At 35.1% G+C, this 25030-nt stretch overlaps 3 protein-coding genes across 3 annotated transcripts; 1 reads left to right on the top strand and 2 right to left on the bottom strand.

The window, feature by feature from the left end:
- Positions 1-2: 2 nt before the first annotated feature.
- LOC133691914 (autophagy-related protein 9-like) lies at positions 3-6965 on the bottom strand. Its single transcript, XM_062112538.1, has 11 exons — positions 6420-6965; positions 6032-6103; positions 4647-5292; positions 4200-4520; positions 3898-4120; positions 3108-3287; positions 2791-2997; positions 1831-1908; positions 1667-1737; positions 1428-1538; positions 3-1140 (listed from the first exon to the last, which is right to left on the bottom strand). Exons 3-11 carry the CDS (start codon positions 5219-5221, stop codon positions 273-275), a joined length of 2634 nt encoding a protein of 877 aa, XP_061968522.1. The 5' UTR covers positions 5222-5292; positions 6032-6103; positions 6420-6965; the 3' UTR covers positions 3-272.
- Positions 6966-11214: 4249 nt separating this feature from the next.
- LOC133691267 (CDT1-like protein a, chloroplastic) lies at positions 11215-14939 on the top strand. Its single transcript, XM_062111697.1, has 7 exons — positions 11215-11709; positions 11794-11913; positions 11996-12233; positions 12808-13431; positions 14125-14326; positions 14412-14502; positions 14673-14939. The coding sequence occupies exons 1-7, from the start codon at positions 11357-11359 to the stop codon at positions 14743-14745; spliced, it is 1701 nt and encodes a 566-aa protein (XP_061967681.1). The 5' UTR covers positions 11215-11356; the 3' UTR covers positions 14746-14939.
- Positions 14940-15317: 378 nt separating this feature from the next.
- LOC133691268 (WAT1-related protein At4g08300-like) lies at positions 15318-17346 on the bottom strand. Its single transcript, XM_062111699.1, has 7 exons — positions 17132-17346; positions 16928-16990; positions 16716-16832; positions 16410-16638; positions 16062-16220; positions 15833-15984; positions 15318-15724 (listed from the first exon to the last, which is right to left on the bottom strand). The coding sequence occupies exons 1-7, from the start codon at positions 17320-17322 to the stop codon at positions 15544-15546; spliced, it is 1092 nt and encodes a 363-aa protein (XP_061967683.1). The 5' UTR covers positions 17323-17346; the 3' UTR covers positions 15318-15543.
- Positions 17347-25030: the final 7684 nt, after the last annotated feature.

A 25030-nucleotide genomic window follows, 5' to 3' on the forward strand; every position in this document is an offset into this window, starting at 1 on the left:
AGTTGATTAGAATAGGATTTCAAATAGATCAATAGATGGGAAATGTTTTTACAGTTCCATAAGGGCTGCAGTGACTTTAGAGCCTGCTACCTTCTAAAATGGGATGGGGCCTACTTGAGAATCTAACCTCGTACTGAATCTTATATACAACAAAGAATACATAGTTTCCTTTTTACACAGAAAAGAAATCACAGTCCATCTTCGGAAACCCATATGCATTCCACAAATCTAAAAACAAGAACCTCTCAAACAAATGGAGAGGTAATTGATTGTCAAAAGGTTGGGGGATCTCGAAATGCTGGGGGTGTTTCAGGCGGTCTGCTAAAAATGTCGTCAAAATGAAGACTCACACTCCTTCCTGCGTCAATGTCATCATCCAAATAAGTAGTCCGGGACAATCCGTTAGAGTTTCTCCAATCCAAGTGTTGCTCTTGCTCCTCCAAGCTTCTTTCTGAGAAATTATCATGATAATTTTCTGAAGCATAGCGGTTGAAATCAGGAGGCTCAAGGAAACTAGCTTGGTGGAAACCAGGAGGCTCGAGGAAACTTGCTTGGGGCTGTGCATCACGCGGGCCACTTCTAGCCCACCAATGGCTCCTAGTAGGATGTGCAAGGTTGCTGGAGTCATGATGTTGAAGCACACTTTCCTGGAAGAATGGGGCAGACGTAGAAGCCCCCAAATGAGAGACTGATCTGTCCTGGTAATTGTGACCCCATAACTCTTCATCATATCGTACTTCATTTTGTGTCAAGTTGGATGGCATCCAATAATCTCTTGAATGTTGTTGCTCAGCTGCTTCAAATGGTACTGCTGTGGCATCTCTTGTATTGTCCGTGGAAGTATGAGGTCGAGAAGTATAATAACAATCAAGAAGATATGGGTGATTCCTCTGATCTATGTCAAGTAGCCACAAAGAACCCAGCTGAAAGCCGGGAGTATTAAATGGCATTTCCCTTGAAAAAGGGATATTTCTATCACCGGGGCCTCTATAACTGGGGCTCCCTCGCCACATTCTACGAGGAGAGTACACATGTCTAACTCCCTGTCCTTGCAACTTTTGATCCCTAAAAGTTCTAAGATTTAACAGGAACTGCTTTCCGTGAATGTTGGGTTCCCATGAAGGATAGCTACTTTGAAAACTGCAAAATAGACGATGCAAGATGAGAAGCAACCGAAGGGAACAATTAAAACAAAACGAAATTACGAGCAGGCACCTTGCAATGGTTTATTTCATTTTCCAAGATAGAACATAACAGTGGCAAGTATACAAAACAATTATTTATATGTCCAAAATGACTTGTTCTCCTTAAGGAACATATAGAAGACTTCTTTGTGCTTGTAAAGCAAGCACAAGGACAGTAATAAAAGGCTTCAAAAGCTTAAATTGAAACGGAAAGAATCTACAGGTACAATTCTACAATAATACCTCAAAAACGATTTCTCCATCTTCCCCTGGCAACTTCTCTGGGACCGAAGCGTGTTATAAGGAGAGCCATAATTGCTATTTCCATGCTTTTGAAAATTGAAAGTACTAAAACTGTGAAAGATCAATTAGAAGTCAAGATTTCAATGATTTCAATGCAAAGAAACAAAGCTAATAAATGATTTGGTGTCAAATTGCTCAACATAAACTCGGAATTTTCAAACAAAAGAACAAGTGCACACCTGCAAACATGGCCAACACCTTCAACATCCACTGTGAAATCAGCAATGAACTGTAAGATGTCATCCACATGCTGCAAAAAATCACAGCACACCACCTCGAAATTAGCCAATATATGTCATAAAAATAACCAGATACACAGTCTACTGAGAGATGACATGGATACCTTTGGGACAACAAACAAAAGCAGGAATGGAGTGAGGAAAATTGATGCCATCTCCTCAAGTAACATCATTCCAGTATACTGCATCACAAAAAACACATAGAACAGTTAAAATAAGTGACAGGTGGTAACTCATATCACTGGAGGAAATTTTGCGCAGAGTTCTATTACAATTAATGGATGGCTCCGCTGTTTCTTATGGGCACAGGCATCCCAGGTAATTCAGTCTTATGGTTCTTCATTATCTGCATATGGCCTTTTTTTCCTAGGCACTCACTTTGTATGGGCTTTTAGTTTAATGTTTCTATTCAGCAGTTGTTGTTGTTAGCAAGAACTTATTGAATCAATTATTTGGGCTCATAATAAATTAAAAGTTGCTCTTGCTATTCAGCCTAGAGCCTTGAGCATTATACAAGGTCGTGTTGTAGGAGTAACTCATTACCTTCTAGGTGGAATTGCCACAACATGGGCGTTCTTCTTAGCAAAAACTATTGCAGTAAGATAATGGCAAGGAGGATTTGAAAGGCATTATGGCATTAAGATTTCTAAGGCTTAGCTCAAGACCCCACTACTCGTCGTATTTGGTTTGGTATTGCTCCGCACATGACTTCGAGAGTCATGATGATATTATGGAGGAACGTCTTTATTAGAATAATTTGCTTCTCATTTCGGGCAATTAACAATAATTTTTGTGGACTTCTAGAAATCTGTTTCATGTAGCTTGGCAAGGAAATTTTGAAACATGGGTGCAGGACCCTTTGCATGTAAGACCTATTGCTCATGCAATTTGGGATCCTTATTTTGGTCAACTGGCCATGGAAGCTTTTACTCGAGGGGGTGCTCTTGACCCAGTGAATATCGCTTATTTTGGTGTTTATCAGTGGTGGTATAGTGATCAAGGGTGGTATAAGTATGTTTGGTGAACACTCTTTCATACAAATGCATGAACTTCATCTGCATTACCTGAAATAAGGTTTCAAACTCCATGCGGACCCTCTCAGTATTTTCTTTGCCTCTCCATTTTTTTGGCATGTAGTGCGTGTGTTGGACAACCATAGACATAGCCCCTTCTTGATCAAGGACCAGGAGCTCATCTGTAACAGCAGCCCGGCTGATAGCTGTTATAGTTCCAAAAACAGCAGCATACCAAAACAAGTTGCGCCCAAATATCTGCATTATAATTAAAATTCAATATTATGAAAAACACATATTATCATCCATTATCACTGCCAGTTTTGTATTATCTAATATTTTTATAAGTACTAGTGAGAGTATATTACATGGCCCTCTAGCAAAGATTCCTCCAGAAATGCAATGATGATCAGGATAGCAGCAAAGCCTCCAGAGACAAAAGAGATGAATTTTGCGATGATTGAAATAATAGGTGAGGGGAATTGCTTTAGATATTCTGAAGCATGCATCACACTGCTATTGATCCGATGCTTGAACAAATGGTCGACCTGCAACATAAATATACACCATCTTAATTATAGAAGATGAGTTCAAGGAGGCAGATCTATGTGTGAGAAATAATATAAAAAATTATTACTACCCTCATTCTTTTATTGAAATAAAGCTACAGTAAGGAAATGAACTCTCATCTTACACGAGAAAATGGCATATAGAACATTTTCTTGTGATGAAGCAAATCTCTCAATCTAACATGCCAAAAACACATTAATTTAGACAGGCATAGCCCTCACCCGTACAATAATTAACAACACCCAACAATATCTTGCTTCTGTTCATTAAAATCCCATCAAATAAATCAAGTTCTATTTCATACACATGGGAAAATGGGTTGTCAGAAAAACACATCCTCTTAGGACTATAAGCAATATTAAAAAACCACCAAAATAAGTTCAACATATCAAGAGGCTTTTCTAGTTTATTACAATGATAAGAGGCAAGCATTAAAAATTACAAGAACACATTCAAACTTTCTTACTAAAACACATTCAAACATTGTACTCAAACAGATATCCTTGCCAACATTTCAAACGCAGGCATATCAACTATGAAAAGTTTTGCTTGAACTTAATGTGAGGGAGAGAGATGGTGAGTTTGTACCTCATTGAATTCTCTAAAAGTCCACCTTGACAAATTTGACCATCTTCGAGATGATGCTGTGCTTGGATGATTATAAAATTGTTCAGCATGCCTTAGGAAGAGATACACCAGCATGAATATAACAAGAAATGGTGAAAGGACAACCATTGCAAGACCAACTACCATAAGCCTTTTCTTTAATGCATTAGGATTATAAATGAAGTCCCTCCTAACACAAAAGTTTCTGCAGAAAAAGTACATTCTAATGAGAAAATGCAATATAATCAGCATTCAAACAGGTAATCGTGTGAAATTAAACATACCGATCAAACATGCTCTGTAATATACACCAATTTAACGTCCACTCGAGGGGTTTTGTCAGTATTAGGTGATGCTGCATTCCATTTGAACCATTCCTGACAGTTGGGCCAGCGCCAGGAATCCATGAGGAGATTGGAAAAGCAAGCACTCCTTTGTTGAGCATTCCAATCAAGTAGTTCTCCTTCCGCATCAATCGCATCACCACGTCATGAGCAGTAAGGTCCTTAACCACACACAGTTGTTGTGAGTGTTGCAACTCAACAACCTTTTCAAGAACTGTAGCCCATGGCATGGTTTGAATTTCATTGTCTGTGACATGGAGACTGCAAAAAGATAACATCTTTTGCTCTTATTGAAATACTAAAAAAAATTGAAAAACAAGAAAACCTTTGTACTGAAGTAAAAGCAATGCCACCGACAAAATTTTATACAGATATGATCAGCCACACCTGTTATAATAGAAGTGCCGGATACCAAGAATGTCCTTCAATTGAGCAAAAAACCTTAAGAAACAGAAGATCCAACATATAGAAAATAACCCCAAATAACCAACAATGATAGCTTTTGAAAGCGTTAGAGGGGTTACTGGGTGAGGATGGAGAGCTTCTTTAGCAAGATCACAGGGCTTGATTCCAGATTCTACAGCATCCATCCCACACTTAGCATTTCGAAGACCATTCCAATCAACATATAATAAGAAAAATCCCGAGAAACCAATGGTGAAACCCAGGCTAAAAAGCTCAACTATCCACTTTATAATAATACACCAGAGCCCTTTCTCACAATAGTAATTGTAGAGTCTTTCAAAGAAAAGGTCCAAATCAGCAATTGGTTCCACATTCAAGCTCTCACCATTAAGGAGCCCAGAAGGGCTCTCGCTACCAGGACTTGGTACCCTTCTATAATCTGACAATTCAATCTCTGGTGGAACATCGTCAAGCAAGCTAGTTGTCAAAGATGATTCACCACGCCATTTCCACTTGAATATGCTCAGAGCATTAAACTTTTGCCCACTGAACATCATTCACAAACACTTACTATAGGCAAAAGGATCCAGTCCATTCCCCAAACCACATAAAAGGTTAAGGCAAAGCTCTGAAAAATAAAAATAAAAAGGATCAGACTAGTCATGCCTTCTATAGCAAACTATGTTTAGCTTGCAAAATCCCCTGTTTCCACAATAATCAGCTAACATTAAAAAATTGAGAAACTAAAGAAGTTACATGACAAACTATGCCACTTCTACAGCATTTACAGAACCACAGTATCTTCCACTTCTCATTCATCACATGCCACTTCTACAGCATTTACAGAACCACATTATCTTCCACTTCTCATTCATCACATGCCACTCAGAAATGAAAATAAAATCTTCAGGAAGGAAAGGGGGTGATGGAAGAAATTTTCAGACTTGTTAACCACCAATATTACCAGTGCTCCATACTAATCAGTATGAAGATGAACACAACAAAGAATGTGTCGAAACATAATCAAATTATAGCATCATTTTGGAGGTACTCTTACATTTTGAGTATCCTAAATCTATTAGGAACCACTGCAACAAACACTTTTAATTAATAGAAAATGCAAATATCTGCCTGTTCATCTACCAAAGTCCTAAAATGCAATCAATTTTTACCCAATCCCGCGATATAAACAAGAACTTTGCTACTCCCTGTATGATCTCTCTCTGTACAGGCATTGTTTTGCTTTTACAGCTACTTAAATTCAAGTGCACTATTCTTGCTATCCCTGCTGCTCCCTTTAATAAATTAATTATAACCTAATCTAAGATCAAATATTTGCAAGAGAGTAAGAATAGTGAATCACTTACCACTTGAAATCAAGCCAAACAATGTAACAGTGAAGGCTACGAGTTGGGTTTTGACGGAGCCTCCGAGTCAATCTGTAAACAACAAGTCACGAACTTTTAAACTGAAAACACCACAGAGAGCAAAACCCAGAAAGGAAAAACCAAAATTAATTGGTTAATTCACTGAAAAGGGAGGTGGGCAAGCTTTATTCGATCATATAATCACTATATTGAGTCCATAACATAGTTTGCTAAATTTGGACAGCTTAATCCCAATTGCCCATATTGATTAACAAATTAAACAAAGCATTCAAATCAATAAAAAGAAAAGAAATCATGTTGTGCGATGTTATCATCACGTAAAAGTAAGAAAATAATTAATCAGAGAAACGACAAGATACGAAATTACCTGAAAACCCGGAAAAGAATAACGATATAACCGAAGGGAAGAAAAAATCAAGAAAAAAGAGTGAGGATTCAGGGGCGCCGACTAAAAGAAACTGCACTGAGATCAGAAACAAGTAGCGGGCTGAGATTATCGTTGGAGAAATTGAGGGCAATGAAATATTTTGTTTTGCCAAGAAGAGAAGATTTCGGAGAAGAAAGAAACGGCAGAAAGAGAGGTAGCTTGGGAGGGGGTTTTGTTTGGGTTGCGTGGAGGAAAGAGGGATTTTTTTTTCCTCTTCTCTTCTTTCTTGAGGGAATTCAATTGGGGTTTTGTTTTCTTCTAATTTAAATTATTATTATTATTATTGCTAAGAAGGAGAAGGAGAAGGAGAAGAAGAATTTAAAAAGCTTTTTGGGCTTCTTCTCTCTCTTTCTTTGCCTGTTGTTAAAGGAAGCAGTCACAGTCAAGATAAAAAAAAAACCTCCTTCGTGAGTTGAACTGAAGAGGTTGAAGGGGACGACGAGTTTCCAAGGCAGCAACTACTCGCACTTCCCCTTTACTTGTGGACTAGCCGACTAGGGATATTTTAGGCACCACAGAGATGATCTTTATAAAAAATAAAATATTTAAGGGATATTTGAGAACCATACTTGTCTGGCTCAAGAACCGACTCCAAAAAGAAACGTGGGTGTCGAGTTATTAGGTTGATTTATAGGGGTAATCAGGTCAACACCAATATTTTTTAACCCGGCAATGGGTGGTAAGGTCACTATAATTTTTTTTAGATTAATGTGTGTGTCCGGGTCAATTTATATCTATCTTAATTAATTATATGAACCTTGAAATTAACGATTATATAAATCCTCAATGATCCTGAAATTTGTAAGACTTGAATCGATAATCTCCATAAAACAAATTTAAAATCTAACCAATTAAGATACATTTTTGGATAAATTCATGACTTTTTATCAAGAAAATACATTTTTTTATTCAATTTAAAACTCAACACCAAGAGGTTTTGAATTGTAAATTTCTAAATTTAAAATTGAAACCAGGTGATAATGTTTTTTAAAATAAAAACAAAATAAATTTAATCGTATGTTAGATGTTAGGTTTAAAAAAATAAGAAGGGAAACGTATTTATTTAATCCTCGTATCAATAATTTAAAACTGAATTCAAACATATTGCATTGAAAAAAGCTACAGCATTGTAAATGAGATTAGAAAGCTAATCTATATATATTAGTTTGTGAATGTAAATAATTAATAGCCCACGTGTTAACATGTTTAAAACTCGTTCCTGAACCCATTAACTTTTAATTTAAAAAAACATGTAATAAAAATATTGTTTTTATTTTTTCTAGTAAAAATAATTTTCAAATCGATATACTAAGAATTTGGCATCACCGGATGTCGGCGCGTTTACCACTTCGCAAGATGTTCAAGGAAGTCACGCATTTAAACTTTAAAGTTTGAATTCAATACGTTAACAATAATAATTATAACAGGCGTGTTAATCCCATATGTTCATTTATTTGTTCGGTATTATATTGTAGTGTATTTTTAAAAATATTTTTATTTAAAATAAATTTTTATATTTTTTGCATTAATATATAAAAACTATTAAAAAATTAAAAAAACAATTTAATATGTTTTTTCAAGACAACTATGTTTTTGTTTTTTGTTGTTTGTTTTTGTGTTTTAAAAGCGCTTTTGAAAAAATTTAAATTTTTTAAATTTTTTTCTCTACTTAAAATTAATATTTTTTTGGTGTTTTCAAATCATTTTAATGTGCTGATATTAAAAATAATTTTAAAAAAATAAAAAAAAATATTATTTTAATATATTTTTGAATTAAATGTATTTTGAAAAACAATCACACTCACACTCAAAAACAGGCTTCACGCAGACAAGAAATAAATAAATGAATTTATAATCAACGCAGACAAGAAAAGCATGATAAAAGATGAGATTTGCAGATCGAAATATTACTCGTCTCTTTTATCATTTGATTGGCAAGGGATACAGCTTATATTGTTAATTATAGATATTATAATTATGATGCCTTCAAAATACAAGGACTATTAATCACGGAAATCTGTTTTATTGATATGTTTTTTAGGTAATTATTTCATAATTACTCTAGTTGTTAATAATGTATTAAAATTACAGAATATATATATAGCCGATGAATGGATGAATGAAAGCTTTGAACAAAACTATAAATAAAATATTTTAAAATATTTAATAAATGTTTTATTTTTATTTTTCATGTATGACCGATAAGTGAGACCTTTAACAATCTTTATTTCATACTTTAGAATGAAGATATTTTTAATTTTACAAAGCATGTTTGATAAATATAACATATTTATTATTGGAGTTTTTTTTTTTTTTTGTGAAGTGAAGATCTTAGGACACTACTCAAGTGACACCTAACATAAGTCGGCTCTAGATATATCTCTATCTTGTGAAAAAAAAAATATATATATATATATAAAAATATGAAAATTAATATAACTAAGTGTGATTTTACTTTATAAAAAAAATAATTTTTCTATTATGCTAGAAGAGAGAATAATTAAGTGGTAAGAAAATAAAATTAAAATTAAAAGATTATTGATAAAAAAATAGAAAAAAATGAAAAAATCTAGAAAAATATTGAACAGAATATACAATGTGTGAGTTTTTCAGATAGCATTGCACACAATTTACCCTGGATTGCTATAATAAAAAATACTATTTTACCATTTAAATGAAAAAATGGTGGTCTTGGTTGTGGGGATAATTTTATTATTTTCAATGACTTATTGATTATTAAAAAATTATTTAGAGGTAGTTGGGTATTTTTTTTAATTTTTTGAATGGTAAAATTATATATTTACTCTTGAAGTCAATAAATTTAAGAGATGTTGACCAAGGTTTTTTTCATCTTCTCACATACTTAAAAACAACAAAGATACTTATTTGCTCAAAAAAAATAAATATTATGGACAAAGGGTTTTTTGGTTTCTTTCTTCTCAGTATACAATAAAAATAATTTTGCTCTAAGAGAAGATTAAAAAAAAATTAAGATGTGCATTTAGGGGTTTTTTTTTTGTCTTTTTCACACGGATTTATTTATAATTCTCAGGGTTACGAGGGATGTTTTATTATTTTTATGTTGAATTTTTAATTTTGAAAAGTTATTGGTATGTGTCATTGCGTGAATGACATTTGCACCTTTTAGACGGCGCAAGCATTACCACCCTATGGTCAAACTTTGCCTTTAGCCATGTCCTTGAAAGCACCATCGCGTTCTCTTCTTCATGATGTGATGTGTAACCGTGAGTGATTGGCGGTTTGTCATCGAAGACCATTTTTTTTCTTTCTTATTCTTTTCTCCCTCATCTAAAGACACGTTTGTCCTATTTTCTTTTTATTTTTCAATTTAAGTCATTATGTTTTTATTACTTATTTTCATCAATGGCCCTCCTATAAAAGTTTTTTATGTTTTTAATTTAGTTATTAAATTACAACTTGTCATGTAATTTTTTTTTCAATTTAATCACTGTTTTTTTTATTTCTAGTTTTTTATTGGCTTGTTTATTCAAGTTTAATTGGTCTTTATTTCATCATCAAATCAAAGTTAGACTGTTTTATTTTTTTCAACTTAGTCTTCATTCTTTTGATTTTTTTATTAATGTTTTTTTTTTCAACCTGACCATCCAATTTAATTTTTGTACGCCTTTTAATTTATATTTTAATTTTAATTTTTATCTTCATTCTTTTAATTATAATTTTTGTGTAATTTTTTTCTAGTTTCATCCTTTGGCTTTTTATTTATTCTTGATCAAGCTTCATGGTTTTTTCTTTTGTTGTGTTTCCGATCTAATAACATGGGTCATGAGTATTAAGAGTTTAATACAGTTAGAGATCCTTTTTTTCCTCGTTTTATTTTATGATTTTATTATTCTATACTATTTTTTAAGAAAAATTTAATTTTACAGTTATCTTCAATTTATTTTCTATAAACTAATAAACTTATTTCGATCTTATAACATAGACTACGAGTTTTGTAGACTTTTTTTGGACATATTATTTTTTTAAAAAAATATTTTGTTTTGTATTTATTTTTTGAATAATTTTTGTTTTATTTTATATAGATAAGATTTATTTCATAAAAAATAGTTATTTAAAAATAATTTTTATATTATGCAGATCTTATATTTTTTTCCTTTTATTTTATTTACTCAATTTCATATATGTTTCTATTTCTCTTATCTCTTATTGTTTTCAATAATAAACTCAATTGATATAAATATGTAAATGTTTTAGTTTGTGAGATTAAATATATCGATGTATGTTCATTTCTCAATTTTTTTAGTTTATCTTTCAGTTATTGATAATTAATTTTTATTTATATAGATGATTATTAATTTATTTAATTAGGTATATGAATAAGTTTTTTAATTTATATTTTTAATTTTTTATATAAAAAACATATAAAAATATTTTATATATTCAATTACTTTTTTTAAAAAAAAATTGACCACTCATTAAATAGCTAGATTAGGGAGACAACACTACTCCCATGAAAATACAACGCAAGACGGCGAGAGGACTGGACCGTCGACAACGTTGATCCATCGTGTCAATCGAAGGAGAGAGCAAGATTACACGTGTAACTTAAATGTTTGATCACGACTGTCCTAATGAAGGGTGCTTTCGTCTTTCACCGTCCCCAGTCCAAGGGACTCGTCGTTCCCATTACCACACCAAACGGCATGTAGCTAGACAAGAAAGAAAATCGCGGGAGGCAACGGACCAACTTGGCGCGAATATGACGCGGCAAAGCTCCACCTCAGCAACTCCCGCCCAAAAAACCCCTAATTACCAAGAACCAGCCCTCCTCCACCTCTTCCAAACCAGCAAATCTCCTTTTGATCTCAAAATCAACAAGAAGAAGCACAGAAGCAATGAACTCCTCCTCCCTACACTCTCCAATCCCTTCTTCGAAATCCAAAAGACCCAAACAAGATTCTGAATCAACTGCTGCAACCCCAAAATCTAAACCTTCTTCAAACCCAACCATCGCCACTCAAACCCCAACTCAGCCATCCCAACTCCCTCCCCGCCTCCGCAGCCGCCGCGTCGCTCTCTCCCTAAAAGAAGTCCGTCAGATCGCCTCTCAAGACCTTGGAACCAACCAAACCAAGTCCGCCCGAAGACAGATCGCGTCTTGGCCTGAAGATTCCACCACCATCACCAGTAAACTACACAAGCCCAGGAAGAATCAGACTCGTAACGGGCTCACTAAAATTCCAGATAAGTAAGTACTCGGGGTCAATTTTTTATGAATTTCTTTTACAAAATCTCAGTGATTTATGCTAATTTATATCTTGATTTTGAAAAGCTATGAAATGCTGGGTGAGTTTTTTGATAACTTGGATAGCTCGATCCGGTTGCTGCGTATGAAGGGCTCAATGTCTACTTTCTCTAATATTTCTCCCAAAATCGAGTCTTTAACTGACAGGTACTGCTGATCATTGTACTGTTTTGAATTTTTGATTTGATTTTAAAATTATATTGTTTTAATTTTAATTGTGTTTTTGTAGGAGGTTTACGCATAAGCATTTGGCTCAATTGAAATATATTATGCCGGAGGCAATTGAGATAAAGCGGGTGCTCCGGTTTAACGAGCAAACCAGTTGTATGAAGCCGGAACTTCATGTTACTGTCAATGCTGATGCAATTGAATGTGATGATGGAAAGTTGAAATCTGAAAGTAAGAACATATATTTACGCAAGGTTTTTCGCTCGAGGCTTGCAGATTTTTACAGAGACCATCCTCAGGTACCGTGCTTCTGTTTATGTTATCAGTGCTTAAAATGGATGCTATCGATTATCTATACATTGGTTTGAATTTAAGATTAATGTATTTATGATTATGTTGTTATAAAGTATGATTTTGCAGTTTGTGAAGCGGCATTTGATTAGGTTCTGTTTTTCCTGTATGCTCAACCATTGCAATATAGTGTGATTAAATGTACCAAGGAACCACAGATTAGAATTTTAGTGACAACCTTTATTGTTTGACACTAGCTAAGAGTTGCTTTGAGTTTGATGAAAATGAATTTATAGGTTACTTTTTTGCTTCTTTACAAAACACTTATTTGATTCAATGTGCTTCTGTTTCTAAATTCTTCTTAAAGGGTGTTTGTTAGTGTGGTGGTGGTTACTTTTTAAATTGTTTTTTTCTTGAAAATGTATCAAAATAATTTTTTTAAAAAAATTATTTTAAAAACCAGCATATCAAAATGATAAAAAAACATATTATAAGAAAAAAAACTCAAATTTTTAGGAAACTTGCTTTCAAACGCGTTCCCAAACAGGTAAATGTGTTAGTAATGCGTTGCAATGGCTTTAGGGTGATGACATTCCAGAGGAAATGCTCCCGGAGCCTTTCAATCGCCTGTCATTGCTGAAAGAAACCACAGCAGTTGAAGAAGAGCAACCAATAGTGGCATCTCTTTTACCCCAAAGTTTCCAGAGGCGCTTCTCCCAGAAAGGTACAAAAGTTGAAGCAGAAAACGCCCTCCAAAAACCAGTTTCCTCAGCTTTCGAGCCATGCCCCAACAAAATCTCCTTAAATGAGGAAATTAGTTGTTCTGCTCCATCCCCAGCCAAAGTGTCTTTGAAACCAACTCGTGACCAAAATTTTTCATCTGCAACTCCAAGCAAAGAGAAAGATTCCATGAATGAAGTAGATGATTCTCCCATAAAGATGGCTAGTGTCCAGTCAACTCCTGCAAAACTTGCTTCAACTCCAGCTACATTGATATCTACCACACCTGCTTTGCATCCACATAAAAGATGTATGAGCTCATGTGATGATGATTCTTTCAGCTCACCAGACAAGCTTGTCAGGCGTCCACCCAGCAGGTCACTGATATTTGAAACTCCGGTGAAGCATGCTAAGTATGAACAAAAAGAGGATGTATCAGATGATGATAATATCTTGAAAATTCTTCCCGAGAGTCTTCTGCAATCGGTAGGCTCATCCTTAATTCTCAATTGCTTTCACTTTGTTGGTCTGTGAATGTTGCATGTCATTGATACATCTTAACTGTTATCTTTGATTGATTGTATAAATTAGTTCTGCTATTCAAATTGATCTCTTCTGTTTCTGTTCTCTTGGACTCAATACATGTGCTTTCAATTCATTTATAAAATGTTATACTTAGTTATGTGGCATTTTATCACCTCTTGCACCACCAGGGTGGCATACACCTGTCACAACATAGCAGTGTCCTGCATGAGCAATATGCTTTTATAAGATTTCTCAAGCTTCAAAAATTGAACATGGAAAACTTCATCAGACAAAATATGATGTATTAAAAATTGTCCCCTTTCAATCATCATGTTATCTTAACACAAAGGGCGGCTGAAGATGTCACATCAGGTGGCTTAGTCTTGGTGATTTTTTGCTTTTGTCATGCCATTGTCAGCTCAGTTCTCTAATGACCTTTTTGGCATCTAATTGTACTATCCATATGACCAGGGAATCTAATACTGGGAGAATAGATGCAAACAATATGTTGGAAATAAATAAAACAGGCAGGTAGCATAACAACTAACAACCAGTAACTTCATTTATCCAAAAACAAAGCCATGATAGGAGATCTGCGTTTCAATTGAGATATATAATGCTGTGATTGGTTTGTAATCATTTTTCCTTCTGCAGATACGAGAGAAAGAGCAGAAGGCTAAAGAAGAGCGAGATCCTGCAATCTCACAAGCAAAGAGGCGGAGACAAATGATTGCCTGTCTTCCTAAGCTCTTCAACAAGATTCATTTCTTGTTTCAGTCAATAAAACAATCAGTTCTCACAAAAGAAGAGCTTATACACAAGATAATTGCAAGCCACTCTGATATTGCTGACAGAAGTAAGCAAGTGGTTTCCTGTCAAAAACCATCACGTATATTTCAGAACTCTATGTTAAGCTAAATTATTCTGACTTTTGTTTGCAGGAGAAGTTGAAGAGCAGCTAAACTTGTTGCTTGAACTCGTTCCTGAATGGATTTCTGAGAAGTTGGCATCTAGTGGGGACTTGCTCTTTCGGTAAGCCTCATGAACAGCTTATGCTTTCTCTGTTTTGAGAAATTTCCAATGGCAGTTGTAATTACATTGAAATTCAATTATTGGTTTTTAAAGAAAATGAGCATGATAAAACATTGTTAAAACTGAAGCTTTTCAAGCTGCTAATGTCGCAATCTAATCTTATGTTGCAGCATCAACAAACTGTATAGTCCAGAAACTGTACGTGCACAGCTTGAAGAAGCCAAAGGAGAAAGAGAATGCTAATTCTTTTGAAATTATAGTTAGGAACTTATCGAGTGCGCTGTGTAAATTCTACCTCTTTTGTTGGCTATTCCTGGATGTCTTAATTTATGATACGCTAGCCAATTTTTGTAAAAAAGTGCTGGTATTTTAGATGTCCGTGAATGATTAATTTCCTGACCAAATAGCAAGATAATGAAAAGCTCCTTTTTTTGCAACTGCAATGTTCTCTCTACTAGCTGCAAGTGTAATATACCTTCTGCAGTTCATCTATTTAACAAAGTACAACGGAGACGACTTCAGTGACAATTGTAGAACTCCATTGCAGTAAGGAACTGCAGAAGTGATCCGATTAAGAACAGATTGGAGAATTTGGCATCTACCAAGGATTTGCTTTTCTAGCTGTTTGGGGATATCAAAGCTCACTTGGAAATTTTGAGAAACTTGTTAGCTAATTGCTGTAGAAAATGATTACAATGAATAACCTGTATGTCCAGGATAGTATGCATGTTAAAATTGCTTCAGAATCCAGACTGTAGAATCAGGTGGTGAGTCCGTGTATGGAAGCAATGTGAGAAAATTAGAGGTCAAAACAGTTTGTAGTTTAACCAGACGTTTATTATGCTTGCTCCATAAAGTTAAAAGCAGGGTAAGACTCCTTTAGTTATTTTTTGCCCCCTTGCTTCCTTTACAAAAGCAATACGAAACTAATTCTTCGCAAGCGCGTAATATATGAGCTTTGATTTGGTTGCTATACCTTTCATTTCCTATATCATGATCTGAGAAATGTAGGATGCATTGATGCCGGACCCACTTCTTGATTTATTTCTCAAGTCCTGTTTCATTGTCTCTTCCTGCTGAACTTTCCACTGCTAAGTGGCTTAACTTTTCCTTACCATTAGTGGAAAGAGATTGTTTTTGGGACTTGTTTTGAACTCCATCCTTTTCTTTTCCCCACAGCAGCATGTAAAGTCCGATAATAACAACAGCTCCTCCCAATATGCTGATTTTGTCAAAGATAGATTAGGAACAATATCCACCCCTTGCCTTTTGTTGTTCTTTTTTGGGTTATATTACTGACTAATAACTGCGAAATGAAATTTCATTTTACCTGCCTGCGTGCAACTCTTCACCAAAAAGAAAGTACGCCAGGATGGCGACCATTACAGTTGCAAGGGGACTAAACATGGTCACAAAGACTGGCCCTTTTTGTTCAGTGCACCATAGTTGAATGGAGACTGTCAAGCCACAACTAATGACTCCCTGCAATTGATTGTCAATAATATGATTTCTGACAAACCAGTTTAATTTTCTGTAGTGCTGTTCATGGATGTACTTACAGCATATATGATGGACCAGAATACGATGCTGGATCCGATGGACCATGCTGCTGGTTTATGTTGCATGAACACAGTGAAGACAGCTGATTGTGCTGCCGCGAAGCCGTTTATCCATGCAGACAGTGATAATTGTGCAGGATACCTTTTCAACGTGTATGCCTACAAGGTACACAATCTCTGATCGCATTAAAGAAAACCTATAAAGCAGGTGAAAATTCAGCATCCATTTACATGCACATGCATTGATAGATTCTAGCATCTCTGAAGGCAGAGATAATTTAGTGTAGAGAATCAGCCTCATGTTAAAAGGTAAGTCCAAAGGAAATATCAGGTTGGGGAATTCTATACCTGCATGATGAACCAGAGAGACCATGTTATGCAACTCACAACGAGCAGAATAGATCCCTTCACCCAGTTCTGTTGAGAAGCGTTGCTTTTGATATGGATTGGAGCACCCTGCAAGCTTTGCACCTCAGGTCCTTTGTATAAAGTGATGGTCAAGACCCCAGCCAGCGATAATAAGGTTCCGACAATTTTAGCTATTCCACGAGGGTTCCTTAAATTGACAATCTCCAACCTACATGAAATAGATGCAGTCTTAGTCTCAAAATTAAAACAAAGAAGATTTATGTTCTTTGGGTTTTGAAGTCCCACCTGAGCATAATTGCAATTATAAAAGTCATGGAGGGAACGGTGTTGGCCATTGATGTAATGAAGGTAGGAGAAGTGTATCTCAAGCTTGCAAAGTAAATGTTAACAGTTAAGCTGGCCCTGGCTTTCATCAAAAGAGAAAACTAGTGAGTTTTCTATTCTCAAAAAACAATTTTTTTTACTCTATGTTGAAGCATAGGGATTGTCCTACACACCCTAGAAGAGAAAGCACAAATATCTCCAGAAACAACACAAGTGTTAGCTTTGGCCTCACTTTTCTGCAAGCAAAAAAGAAAATAATATCAGGCAAAATGCGTTTGGTAGCATAATTTCATACAATAAATCAGTTGGTATCCACTGTATAGCTAATAGCTTTGCAATACATTTTTTTGTTGAATGTTTACATGTGTATAATGTACCTCTCAAGAAAATATGCAAGCGGAAACATCACCAAGCCGCCTACAATATATCGATAAGTAACAAAGACATGAGGGCTCATCCCATGACTGAAGGCAGCTTCTGCAAGAAAGTAGAGAAACGAATAGCCAATTTGGACCAAAATCATGAGAAGATGTGGGATAAATCTCGAGTAAGCATATAAAATTGCCATAGCTCTTGAGTATAGAACCACATATTTTGCCTTGTTTGCTTGTCTATATTTGAAGCACAAAATGCATCTATACTCGTGTATGTGGATGGAATAATGCCGCTTTTGCTTGCACATTTTGTAAGAATTATTTACTTTATGAAATTCCAACTCTGAAAACTGACAACAATGAAGTGGGATTGAGAAAATAAGATAATATCCTTGTTCTGCGTTTTAGACACGAATTAATTACTCTACAGGTGCTCGTTACAGTAATAACAAGTGGGTGCTCCTGAAATTTCTAAGTCCGAAGCTACATGTGCTCAATGAATTCGTCAATGAAAGCAGCTTCTCATTTCTGATGTGGAAAAACATGGACTTCCTATGTACCAGAGCCAGCTATCTTTGGTTACTTTCAGAATAGTTCGAATTAATCTTTTTAGATCAGATTCTAAGCTCAGAATTGAACACATTAAGCTAACGTGCACTCAATTCCTAATTTTTTTCATAAGACACATGTGGATGCTCTTGAAAGGTAACAATCTAATTAAAGATGTGCTTTGCACCTTTTGAGATAGACATAGAATATGCTTGACCCTGAAGTAAACTTGTATAGCATATCAGCAAGTTGGAGGTATGTTTAGCACATATCAGCAAGTCGAGACACCTCCAAATATTCCTTTATTTCTTGTTTTTTGGATATTTATTTTTTGATTAGTTCTTCTGAACTTTCCTTGCTGTAATGAAGGCTTGTTAGAGAAAAGGCTTGATAAATGCATGGTATCATTTTGTTTTTCTTGTGGGATTAAAACTAAATCCATGCTTGAAATCCAAGTCCTGGTATGTGTATAGCTGCGGTCAATTTGTTTTGCTCTTGAAACACTATCAGAAAAATAATAGAAATGGCCTGTCAAGTAAACAGATACCAACAGATCATAGAATAAAGAAGAGCAAACAACTAGGATTCTCAAGTTAGCTTTAAAGAAGAGCTGACAACTAGGAGTCTAAAATTAGCTTTTCTGATTTAATTTTGTTGGCCTATGAACATCTTTTGTCAATTGAAAATGGTCTGAATATGTTTGCATCGACAACTTCTTGTAGCAGCCGCCTCCTTAATTTTGTCAACTTCTCTCTGGCCTACTAAAGACCTAAGTTACCATCCCCGCCCTTCTTCCTTTTAACTCTTAGCGTGAAGGAGTATGGCTAATAGACAACGGTAATAATTAGTTATAGCCCTTATGTGCTGAAGTGTGTACTGAATTCTATCAGATTGCAGGAGATGAGTGCTTGTAGTGAAAAATAAAAGGCTGTCTAGGGCGTAATTCATATGGCGAGCCGGTGTGTTAGTACAAGGGTGATATGGACATCCTTACAATGCTACCCACCTATCACTCTCACCTGTTAATTGTTTAAAATGAGTATTACAATGAAGCTTTACAACTTCAAGGAAGAATCCGATTAATGCTTAGGGATTTTCTCCCCTATAAATCTACAAGAACCAGATACCAAAGATACCACTGCAAAGAACAGAAAGAGAGTAAAAGTGAGATTAGTGAGAGCAGGGATGAGGCAGAGAGAAGCATTAAACTTTAGAACACCCCAACACCCTTCTTTGGGTTCCAAAAACTGGGGTGGTGCTTCTCCTTTGTTAGCAAGGAACATACCGAAGGAATCGCTTGAGCAAAAATACTTAAGGATCGACAGCATTCGCACTTGTGACGAGATCTTTCCGGCTAATGACGACTTCAACTACTTGCCTCAGACTTACACTCCTAAGTATGAAGTCCCCCAAACACCAAGTCGCAGACATAAGGGAATTCTGTTGAAGTTTTTGTTTCCTGAGGAGGAGAATATTATTACCTTGGGTTCAAATTCAAATTCAAATTCAAAGAGAAAGAGATGGTTTCCTAGATGGGATCCTAAAAATAGATGGCCTCAAGGTTGGTGTTAAGTTAATCTTATGATTTGTGATGCTGGCAGTGACTGCATGATGGTAAACAACATGCTGATCATTTCATTATAGAGGAAGATTCAGTCTTAAAGGTACAGAGATAATTGGTTCAGTCAGTTAGTGATGAAAGATGGGGGCACATCTTAAGAACAGTTACCAAATTTCAGATACACCCAACTGGAAGCTTTTAGCCTTTTCTCTTCTGGTGTTGAAATGTGTACGGACGACTTCTTGTTCCACAATGTTTGCCTCAATACTAAATTCATATCTTGCTTTGTAGTTGTTGTTGTGGATGCCATGTGAAATGTGGTAAAGCAATATATTTTGCTCAGTGACAGCCAAAGGGTTTTGCTGGTTCGCTTGTAAGCAAACCAAGATCTTCTCATCAAAATACAAAAATCTAACTTAATTCTCCCATATGTTTTTGAATTATTTCAGATTTTTCTCCCCAAGTCGTAACAATTCACTCATGGCTAAGATTCTCCACATCTCGCATCAGATTATAGACCTGCAAATTTCTTTTCAAGTCTAGAAATAATGGAGACAAGGGGGGGAAAGACAACATGCTACTGAATGGTGGCAAATGAATGGTAATTGAAAGAGGAAACTCGGAGGCCATGCACAAAGCAATGTGATGCCCAAAGTACAAGTAATTAAAACTACGACAGGGTATCCTCCATGCCAGCCTTTCTACAGTCAATCAAGCTATGTATGACTGTTATATGCTCATAGATAATACCGTCGTGAACAAAGAGAGGATCTCATCCGGCTATTTATGGCCTACTGAGTGAGTCAGGTTCTGCTCTGCTATATTCCCGTTGTCTTTTAGCTTAAAAATAAACGTAAAGGTTTGCAAAAATGACAGCTTTTCTGCAATTTTGCATTACCAGGCAGTAAAACACAAGTTGGAAGATGTTCCATGACTGTTCTTATCTTTCCAATCCTAAACTTAACTCTTGAAAGCGACTTGGCCGAGATTACAGAACAAATTAATGAACAAACACTATTAGCCACTATGTGAACAGTACTGTTGAGATAGGCTCAAAATTTAAATATTCAGCAGCCTATAATTTGACCTAATAATTTCTCATTGAATGAATATTTCAATGTAGGTTAGCTTGTTATTATTTAGATATAGTTTGATATTATAATAGCGGTTGTTTTTCTAATTTTTTTTTACTCAGAAATATATCAAAATAATATATATTTTTTATTTTTTTAAAATTTATTTTTAATATCAATATATTAAAACGATCTAAAAATATATAAAAAGATATTTCAAATTTTTCTCGATGTTTTCAAATGCTACTTTAAACCTCATTGTACCCACTAATCTTGATTAATGCATTTGGCATTGTTATTTATGTTGTGCTTAATACTAGAAAATTTGGATTACAATACAAACTTTAATGGGGAATCCTAAATACATGCCAAGATTAGTAGCCTCTTCACAGGACATTAGTTGTGCCTATAATGTATGTTCGATTGGATGGTTTTCTGTGCATTACAGTTTAAGATCCTAATGCCAGAAGCCTATGTGACATCAAATTGTATGTATATTAAATAGAGTAGCACCGACTGGCGATCAGTACAGCATTAATTGTCAACAGCTGATTACGTTTTGTTTAGGAAGTGGTTAGCTTTGAGGTTTGCATTTTGTTTCTTTGACCTTCCTATTTCATTAGGCTGGACTAGTTTGAGGAAATGGAGAAGCTCATTTCAGGTTGGTGAGACGGCATTAAATCTGTTCCCGAGTCTAAGATTTTGCCACCGGAATCATACCAGGCAATGGTGTGGTTCCTCGATGTGACACCATTCCGTTAATCGATCTTGGAGGAGATCTTCTCACCAATTGCGAGTTAAAGTCATTCATCAAATCGTGAAGGCTACTGAAGAACATGCATTCTTTCAGGTTTTGATCTTTCCTCCTTTCCTTTTTTCTTTGCTTCACCTGAATTACATGTTTAGAACTTTACATGCACCAAGATTACAAGAACAGTTTCTTAATTTGAGTCCATGATAAAACAGAAAATCCTAACAGTACATATAGTTTTCCTGACAAATGATTTACTTTCGAACTAAAAAAATGAAAATACGGTTGATTAATCATGGGATCTCGGCGAAGATAATGCATGATGTCTCAGAGGTGGTGAATGAGTTCTTTCAACTGCCTGCCAACGAAAAAGAAAGGTTCTGCTCTAATGTCCCGAAACAAAGTTGCAGACTATCCACAAGCATCGACTATTTTCAGGAAAAGATACAATACTGGAGAGACAACTTGCGACACCAATGCCATCCTCTTGAGGAACACTTTCAGTGTTGGGCTGAAAAACCTTCTCAATAGCGGTAAGCATATAATTCTGTTCTTCCTAGGCCTTCGTTGTAAGCAAGAGTTTAAGGCGATTGCAATTGTCTTTCAAATCATCCTCCTCTTTCATCTTTTGACCCTCCAATCATGCAGAGAAGTGGCTGGGAAGTATTCGGTCGAGGTTAGGAAACTGAGCTTGTTGTTATTGGATCTAATCTGCGAAGGGTTAGGACTTGAAAGTGGATATTTTAATGGGAATTAATGGCCTAAGCCAAGTCCAATTGATGAGCATTAATCACTATCCACCATCCTCAGATCCGAGTTTAACCTTGGGATCGCCTAAACATAGTGATGTTAACCTCTTTAACATTTTGCTCCAAGCTGGAGAAGTGCCAGGGCTTCAAGTCCTCGAGGACAGAAAATGGCTTGCTGTTCCTCTTCCTACTGCATTTGTCATCACCATTGGCTATGTGTTTCAGGTACGTACATCCCCATTTCTGCTCTTTGCCAAAGCTTATTGCTTTTAGCTTCCATCAGAAAATTATGTGGTATCCAGCATAAAACACCATGTATCACTAATCCGTATACAAATTAACGGATTTGTACACGAACCCTTAATTCAAATCTAAAATCAAGAATTTTCCGTTTTTAATGCAGGTTATAAGTAATGGGAAGCTGAAGAGTGTCGATCATAGGGTGGTCATGAATTCAAAGGTTGCACAAACAACGGTTGGCACCTGCATCTTTCCTTCTTCTGATAGCCGTATCGAACCCGCAAAAGATTTGGTTGACAAGTGCCATCCTCCACTCTATAAAAGTTTCATACGCAAAGATTTTAGTGACACATATATCTCTGAGATCATCAATGGAATAACAACTAAGCGTTATAAAATCCATCTTTCCGAATAATTCACCTGGACAGGTTGATCCCAACTTTCTGAAGCAATATAAGCTTAAATTGCAAGACTCCTGGTGCTCTTGCTATACTTTCACTTTCAAAATTGAATGACAATGATGTTTATCAATTGGATGAAATTTAATGAACTTCCTTTTGCTTACATGAATTGTCTTGTTAATTTGTATTTGTCTAATTCATATATAAAAAAAGGAATTACATGAATTTTTTTTTACTAGAAACAACAGGTTGCAATGGGCTTAAATGCATTAATTTGCCCAGATCGGAGCTTGACCTTGGGGATTACCTAACCATAGTGATGCGATCCTCTCGACCATTTTGCTCCAAGGAGAGATTCTTCCTAATGCATTTGTAATCAACATTGCCCATACGTTACAGGTACGTACATCCCCATTTGTTTTTCTCTCTTTTCTTTCCTCTTTGTCAAAGATCATGAGTTGCAGCCCACTCTAGAACAGGTCGGAACTCTCTAGCCTCCCATCACTTATAATCTGCATTAACAATGGCAAAAATCATCTTCTTTGTGTTAGATTTTGTGGACTAGTCACTGGTGTTTTATGCTGGCTATATAGTTCAACTGATGATCACCAATTTAAAGGTTGCAAGAACAGAAGTTGGCAGCTTTATCCATCCTTCCTTTGATAGCCATATTGAACCCGCAAAAGTGCTGGAGTGCTGGCTAGCAACTGCCATACTCAACTCCATAGAACTCTTGTGTACAAAGATTTTCTTCACACTTGTATTGAAGATACTAGGGATCCCCGCCCCTTGAGCGTTACAAGCACCTTTATTGAGTGCTTTATTTTCAAAATCGATTGATCTTCTTTTTTATGTATATCAGATTTAATTGAATAGACTTCTCTTCTGTATTACAAGTTTCATGCACCCATTTTATGTGTTAGCCCTCCCCTCAATTCAGAATGAAAAGAGCAGTACTTCTTTTTTTTAATATATATTTAATTCATGGAGAGTTCACTAAACTTTTTTTTCTCCTTCTTTTAGTCATTTATTTTTAATATGGATGTCCGGGCCAGCTTGTATGTACTTCGACTAATCCCACAAGCCCTAAACTTTTAATCACTTTTTATTCCTAAAAGGAATGGAATTTAGTTTCAATTCGATTGTTCTGAGTTTGAAAACAATCTGCTTTTACAATTACAATTTAAATTATTTTTTCTTATTTTAAAAGAAATTACATGTGAGAAAAAAACCGAGTACCAAATTTTTTTCCCGACACTACAAGAATCCTGGCTTAAGCAAACTATAAAGTATATATGTTCATGAATCAAACAAATATTAAAAGGATGAAATTAAAAAAAAAAAAACTTAACCCATCAAAAAAAGCTACCATTATGGTTTTATATGCATTTGAATACGAATCATTAAATAATCCAATTTAAAAAAAGTTTAGTCTCAATATAAAAAAAACAATTAGAAAATATTTCTACTATTAAAGTAGAAATAAAAAAAATAAAAATTATATTATTTAAACTCACACATTAAGGAAAAAGGATTTAGAACCTTTAAAATAAGTGAAAAATAACCTCATTTGTTTAGAAAGAATCAATAGGATTCAAACTATGATCATATTTGATATTATAATACAGCGATGTATTTGAAATTTTTTAATTTATTTAGCTTTAAAATAATTTTTTTTAATATTTTTAGATTGTTTTGATAAACTGATGTTAAAAATAAAATTTAAAAAATAAAAGATATATTATTTTAATATATTAAAAAAAACACTTTAGAAAACAATAAAAATAACATTTTAAAAAAAAACATCCTCCCTTGATATTGGCCAAATGGTTGAACCTGGAATGTTCTTCAGCTTGACAAGCTATCTCCTTACACAAGCACTTGCATACAGCATGTTTTGATTTGACATATACGGGAGAAAATAAAATCGATGGCATTATTGTTTCTATACTTAGGTGAGTACTAATGTACTATATGCTCCAAAAATGATGTTGGAAGTGGAAGGCACTTAAGTCTTCGACTAGACATTGTTCGATGATAGTATTTTCCTACAAATACCATGGACATGCTTCTTTTTTATAGGAAAAGGGCCAAGAAGACAGAATAAACAAGAGTGAAACTTGCTGGATCATAGTGGCTAGCTACTAGCCAACTTTATGTAGTCTATTTTAATGACTAAGACCACTAAGCCCACCTTATCTTCCAAGTGTACAGATTGGATCAAGCAGCTAATCTCACCAGATTCTTACTTTGAGGCTACAAAACATTCTGTCATGTTCCTGCTTTCCTTGGTGGGTAGAGAGCACTCGTATTATGCAGACTTGTTCCTCGAAACAACTCTTTAACTTTTGACTTTTTTCCTTGACAACTCTATCACTCGAGATCACATGCTGATTCGGTCAATAACTTAATTAGCATTGCATTGATTTCATGATCTTAACCTTCACTCAAAGATTAACCTTTTAATGACAGGAACCCACAAGGGCTTGGACTGGTATTAACCCATTAACTAATTACAATGATCGCATGAAACAAAAGCTAACGACATGCTACTTAACTTTTGGCTTGTACCTTTGGT

The sequence above is a fragment of the Populus nigra genome, chromosome 4, assembly GCF_951802175.1.
Source record: "Populus nigra chromosome 4, ddPopNigr1.1, whole genome shotgun sequence".
Lineage (NCBI taxonomy): Eukaryota > Viridiplantae > Streptophyta > Magnoliopsida > Malpighiales > Salicaceae > Populus > Populus nigra.